This window comes from Coregonus clupeaformis, chromosome 18 (assembly GCF_020615455.1).
Source record: "Coregonus clupeaformis isolate EN_2021a chromosome 18, ASM2061545v1, whole genome shotgun sequence".
Classification (NCBI taxonomy): Eukaryota; Metazoa; Chordata; class Actinopteri; order Salmoniformes; family Salmonidae; genus Coregonus; species Coregonus clupeaformis.
In genome coordinates, this window is record NC_059209.1 from 16,297,317 (window position 1) to 16,304,514 (window position 7,198).

Consider the following 7,198-nt stretch of genomic DNA (forward strand, 5'->3'; position numbering starts at 1 on the left):
GTTTGTACAATTGATCATTCTGATTTTCAAGGAAGCCATATATATAATTTGCAATATATTGCGTGTCCTTACTCTTAGAGAAATACACCCGCAGTTAAATTTGTGATATAAATGTAAAGTAATCTGATATAGTGCAAGAATGTCGAACGGTTTACTGACCTAAGAATCTTATGATTTAAATAATATTGAATGTTATAATTTACTTTATATTGAAATAAGATATTCCATAAAGGATAGTTGTAATTTAAAAAAATATTAGTTGGTACATGTCGTTTATTTATGCAGGTAATTAACTGTTTACTTGAATATAGACAGTAAAGCTGGATATAAAACAAATGGTTTGGGACATCACGATTAATCTTGACAACAGAATACATCTGAATTCTGAAAACGTGTGTGTGATGGCCCTTTCAAGAAGACTGTAAATGTTATCGTTTCTCTTTAGAATCAGACAACAATCCCGTACGAAAACCCAAAGTGACGGTCTACTCAGCGTCCAACCCTGATTCGAATGGCAAGACCACCCTGCTATGTCTGGCTAGAGACATGTTTCCAGACTTGGTCAAGATCTCATGGAAGATGGAAGATGCAAACGGCCGAACAGTGGAGGTGCCCAAAGCAGAGACGGAAGTGCTGGAGCAGAGGGAGGAAGGACAGACGACCAGTATGATCATCATCGATAAAGAGAAGGCGTGCAAGAACAAATACAGATGTTTTGTGGAGCATGAAGGGGACCATCAAGATGTTGACATGCTAAAAGGTAAAGCCAGTCATCGAAATAGTTTTACATTAGTATGTATTTTTTTTCTTCATACATCATTATTTATGTATATTTATTCATGTAATATATTATATGAGTAGGCTATCATGTAGGCTATTCAACCATGTAAAAATGGCATACCTTTCAGTGCCGGGTCCAGGCATACGTGACATAATCGGTCGTTTACGGCCCCTCTCAGTCATGGACTCAACTTACTGTTGAGAGTTAGAATAGTACAATACACAAGGTGTAAGTTCGAAATTTGGATGTGCATCAGCAGTTTTTCTCTTGTTTTGTCAGTCACTGACAGTCATTCAATTAGCCATGTCAGCTAGCAATTTTTCTATTGCTAAGTTATACCCTTTACAGACAGACTTTAAGGCATGTTGACAGTAAAGAAAATCAGGAAATGTTTTTTAGAGCCACATTCTGGGATAAGCCTATTATATCTCCCGTGCTTATGCCTGCAAGTTTAGGAGTGGGAGTAGACCTGGGCAGATGTGGGTGGACATATATCTTAATAAATCCATTGAATATACACCATCACAAAGAAATCCATAATTAATTCGTTTTAGACAGGTCCTTAGAAACATTATAAGATTAATAAAATGTATTTTCAAAATAATAGAATGGCATATTTTGAGTTTAATTAGGCTACTGGTCTGTGCAGCCTATGTGCGCTGTCATATAAAAAAGTAATATTTTGAAGGCAAACCAATGCTTTTTTTTCTTTCCTACCGTCACAACACTTTGTTAGGGAGCAGATGTAGGGTATACATAGAGAGTATCGTCATCATTATACCGAAAGAAAATAATAGCAATCTATTTTCAAAAGCATGTGAGTCTCATGTTCATATTTTACAACCTTCGCAGGCTTTTGGAGTTGACTTTAGGCCTGCACTTGATTTTGGCTACATTAATGCATGCTAAATGTTTCTGATCAGTGTTAGATGAGCATATGAATAGATGAGCTATACCAACTCCACTTACCATGGTACTGCCATTATACCTAAATATTACCATGGTATTGCATCATTTATACCATGGTAAAGATCTGAACCATGGTTTTAGCTTTGAAGTATGATGGTAGTGTGATGCACCTAAATAATACCATGGTATTGCCTCATTTATACCATGGTATAGATGTGGATCATGGAAATACCATAGTTTTAAACTGCTTTATACATTCTACCATGGTAACGCACAATCATGATAAATGGTACCAAAAATTATCATATGTTACCATATTTATTAAGTGTGTGTTACCATAGTACAATGGCAGTATAATGCATTAAATACATAAACACCCCAAGGTCAAAAGAGGTTGGTTGGTATTATATTGATGAATTTATATATCAGTATGGGCAAGTTTCATATCAAGCCAGAGGCAGGCTACTATTGTTTGTCCTAGTTTGTCTGTAACATCAAAGAAAAAGGGAAATAGTTGCTGTGAAAAAGGGGTAAAACATTCTGTATTAATAGTATCGTTTTTTGCTCATGTTTGGGTTCCCTTTGTTGCCAACCACATTCTCCCACACAAGGAACCCAAACATGAGTACTATTAATGCTGAAAGTATATGGTAGCCTAATATTTGGCATTTTGTAATAATTTAGAGTATTTATAGTCAAGGGGTGTTGTGCTTGTTTCGGCCAGCAGAGGGAGCCGCTCGCTCTAGCGGTTAGCTTCACGCGCTCTCACTGGCTCTCGAGCTAGCCTGCCTAGTAATTAGTAAGTCAGTTGCAGTGTTGCCATGTTCGCAGTTTTCCTGAAAATCGGGCTACTTTGAAAACGATGTCGCGGGTGAAAATGTATTGGCCGCGTGTTGCCGTTTTTTGGCCTATTTCTAAGTTGCACCACGGCCACCTTGGCATTTAAAAAATATATATTTCACTGTGACCTGCTGCTGACTGTCAGGCGGTGAGGCAGGCTGTTGCTGTATGTGTGTGTTTGTTGGGAGAGCACTACAGTTAATGGCTGAGTCACGTGAGCAAGAGGAGACGGTTTAAACAGCATTCTAATGAACAAAACATTCCAAAACGGAGAGGTGCAGCTCAAATTAAGCACTACCTTTCCAAAGTAAAAAATAAAATAGGCCTACATAATAATTGGACTCACACTTGGTAATTGCATAGTAATGTTGTGTAGCCTACCTGGTTAGTTTCACTAGTTTAAACAAATCACCTTTTTTGGCATAACTATTAACCCTTACTCTATGTAGCCTAATGCCTACAGTAGGCTACAAATTACCTCTACATGGTGCATAGCTGACAAAGTGCAATCCGAACTATTCAACCAGATCGGGGTTATAGGTATAGCCTACAGTAGCGGTGCATGGGTAAAATCACTGGGGAAGCCAAGCCAATAAGAAAGGCCATATTACAACCTATGTTGTGATATTTGCGTTGTTTGCTCTATAACCCATTAGTTCATACGCCACCATGGTATAGCCTACAATAAGGCCGTGACAACAAAAAGACAACAGTCACACAGTGGTGGAATAAATTCAACTACACATAGGCCTACGTTTGTTTCATCACAAAACCGGAGAGTAACATCTGTCCGGTGAAGTCCACAAAGCAAATATTGCACGTAACAAACAGTTATATGACCTGCAGCATGGTCAAGCAAGTTCATGTTTTCGACAACTTACTAAACAACTAGCCTACTGATTCAGAACCACGGAGTTACCGCATGTCAGCACAAAAACAACAGGAGCACTGCCTCCGCTATTCCAGCACTATTTCAACTTAAACATTTAAACATAATCAAAACAACAAGGCTATGTATGCTTAGTTTAATACACTGAAAACAAACTTAAAGATACCAAAAACAACTTAGTCCAATCAATATTGCTAAATATCATGTGTCTGTCCATGGTACTGATTTGTGTGTGTGTGTGTGTGTGTGTGTGTGTGTGTGTGTGTGTGTGTGTGTGTGTGTGTGTGTGTGTGTATGCCATCATAATCATTGGCATGTACAGAGACTTAAGTCAAAACCACAAATCCAAATCCACATCTCCATCCATGGCTTAGGAAAGGGCCCATTTAGCAAGGTAGCTACTGCAGGACATCAACACAAGCAGACCAGAAACATTTGTTTGACAATGATTATGTTTTGCTTAGGATGTGATTTGATTGTTGTGAAGCCAAATCCAAACTGGCCTCCCTTGGTGGGTCTTTTGCTGCGCCAGGACAACCCACAGTTGAGCTCAGCTCAACGCTGATTGGCTAATTTATTTATATATTTTTTTATCAAGGGAGGCCAAATGCTTGCTGGCGTCAATCAATCAAATGCTACGGCAGCAACATGTCATACTCTTTTGTTCCAGACAGCATCAGATACATGGGCTACACATACTGAGACAGAGGGGCGCTGTTTACCTTGCTCTGATGATTTCTCCTGTGAGATTCAGCCACTTGCGAATTGACTGGAAATTATGAAAACACAGAGAGACGAAAGATACATTATTTTATTATAACAAATTTTTTGGGGGGGGTCAAATATTTTGGGAAGCCAGGCTTCCCTTGGAATCCATGAATACATGCCACTGTAGGTATAGTGGCTTTTTAAAGGCAATGTTCAGTGTTTGCGGAGATCCCATCCGTGGTATATGTCGGCTTGATCGAAAATTGCCTTTAAAACTGCAATGCTTATAACCCATGATCGGACTGAATCCTAGCCTTACTCTTAAAAAACATTTTGGGGACCAATATTCTATTGATATTTTAAATTTTTTATAGGCCTACAGAAACAACAGAATACAACAAATACAAAGTAATCGGACACAGCAAATACCAATGAACTCATGCAAAAAAATTAAAAGAAAAGAAAGAAGGAGGCTATTATTCCATTGGTTACCTCGAGGCAGATGCTCCAGGGCAGAGTGGCCCACGCTCATTGAATATGGCACTTTTATACTGTATGTTAGAGCAATAACTACTAAAACCTTTCTCGTGAGTGACCTCATTACTGAGCTCAAAATTGATTGCATGTTTCTAACTGAAACATGGCTGTCTTCAGACTGTAGTGCCGCTCTTATTGAAGCTACTGATTTCTCTGAACTATTGTCTATTGTCCTTGAGAACATTGATAAAATCATAGTGTTGGGCGATTTTAATATTCATGTTGACAAAGAGACTGACTCCAAGACCATTGAATTTAGTAATCTTTTGAGCTCTATGGACTTTATCCAACATGTCACTGGTCCCACCCATAACCGCGGCCATACTCTGGACCTGGTTATTACCAAGGGGCTTTCTATTGACATATCATATATTGTTGATGTTGCGTTATCTGATCACCACTGTGTATATTTACTACCTTGTTGCCCATAGCACAGGATAATACTGAATGCATTATTAAGAAGAGCCATCTTACCTCTGAAGTTGCTCCAGATTTTATTAAGTGTATGAACAATGCTCCATCACCTATTCTAACTTCCTCTTATGATGATTTAATTGATAACTTGAATAGCTAATTAAGGGCAACCATTGATGCCATAGCTCCAGTAAAGTTGAAAAAGGCCACATTCAAACAGAGATGAGTGAGGGAACTAATCAATTAAAGACAAATTGCAGAAAGGCAGAGCAGAAGTGGAGAAAGTCAAAGTTGCAGATCCCATCCCCACCACCTTCTTCAAAACAGTTTTTATTTGCATATATGAAGAAGTGCAAGCTATTGTTAATCACTTCCTGTTCACAGGCACTTTCCCCACTGCACTAAAAACTGCTATGAAACCCCTTCTGAAGAAAAGTAATCTAGATTCTTCAGCTCTAAGCAATTTTCGACCTTCCATTCTTAAGGAAAATTCTGGAGAAATTGTTTTTCAAACAGCTAAATTATTTTTAAGTGGCAACTGTATTTTTGAAAAATTCCAATCTGGTTTTTGTGCCTAGGTGTTATTTTAGATTCTGAACTCAATTTCGAATCACACATTCGGAATGTGACCAAAATAGCTTTTTACCACCCAAGGAACATTGCCAAGGTGCGGCCATTTCTCTCTCAGGCTGATACAGAGAAACTCATGCTTTCTTTATTACAAGCAGGCTTGACTACTGTAATGCTCTCCTGTCTGGTCTACCCAAGAAAGCCATTGGTCAACTGCAAAACATACAGAATGCTGCAGCACGGGTACTGATCAAGACCAGACGGAGATCACACCTTACACCGGTTTTAATGTCTCTGCACTGGCTGCCTATGAGTTTTAGAATTCATTTTAAGATTATTCTATTGGTTTTGAAATCAATCCACGATTGTGCACCCCAATAAATGTCAGACATGCTTTTAAGTTATGTACCCAGTAGGTCCCTTTGTAGGCACTGGCCTTTTAACTCTCCCAAAGCCTAGGGCCAAGAGGCATGGAGAGCCAGCCTTTAGTTATTATGCCCCCAGCCTCTGGAATAGCCTGCGAGAGAACCTGAGGGGGGGCCAAACTGTGGACATATTTAAATTAGATCTTCAAACACACCTTTTTAGCTTTGGGGGTGCTTTTTTAGTTGTTCAGTTGTTATTGTTATGCTTTTGTTTTTTATCCTCTTATGTTTGTTGTGTAGTAAATATTCCAGTTTTTATTTTCATTGTTTTTATTAGTTTTTTCCTGTGAAGCACATTGTGTTGCATTCTATGTCTGAAATGTGAGTTGTATAAATAAAGCTTGATTTGATGAAGATGACAGCAAACAAAAATCAACAGAAAACAGGACTTTATTCAAATAAATTCACTGGCTAAAATCTCGGTCTATATCCTATTTTCTTTCCCCCAGATTACTTCCCCTTCATGTGCAGTCTGAACCTGGCCTCTCTGGTTTATACAGTGATGATAGTGAAGAGCATGGTGTACTGCTGTGGGCTCTCTCTCCTGCTGCACCACAGGAACATGGGGAAGTGGACAAAATGCCTGTAGAAAGGATACCCTCCAGTATGGATAGAGTTGTAGTAGGCTGGGAATAACATGGATTTTACATCCCATTGAGGTCTAATATCTCATTTGTAGTCTATTGCTTTTATTTTTTCAGTTTTGTTTTTTAAGATGCTAAAATATTGTGAGCCATAGATTTCCATGTCTTCAACTGCCAAATATGACATTAATTGCAGAACATTTATTTTGGTACAGTGGGGGAAAAAAGTATTTAGTCAGCCACCAATTGTGCAAGTTCTTCCACTTAAAAAGATGATAGAGGCCTGTAATTTTCATCATAGGTACACGTCAACTATGACAGACAAATTGAGAAAAGAAAATCCAGAAAATCACATTGTAGGATTTTTAATGAATTTATTTGCAAATTATGGTGGAAAATAAGTATTTGGTCACCTACAAACAAGCAAGATTTCTGGCTCTCACAGACCTGTAACTTCTTCTTTTAGAGGCTCCTCTGTCCTCCACTTGTTACCTGTATTAATGGCACCTGTTTGAACTTGTTATCAGTATAAAAGACACCT

At 38.4% G+C, this 7,198-nt stretch overlaps 1 gene segment (V, D, J or C); it reads left to right on the forward strand.

The window, feature by feature from the left end:
* The first annotated feature begins 266 nt into the window (after positions 1-266).
* LOC121550763 lies at positions 267-6,855 on the forward strand. The segment is given in 3 exon segments: positions 267-285; positions 446-760; positions 6,523-6,855. Coding segments are annotated over 3 exon segments (474 nt in total).
* The last annotated feature ends 343 nt before the right edge of the window (positions 6,856-7,198 follow it).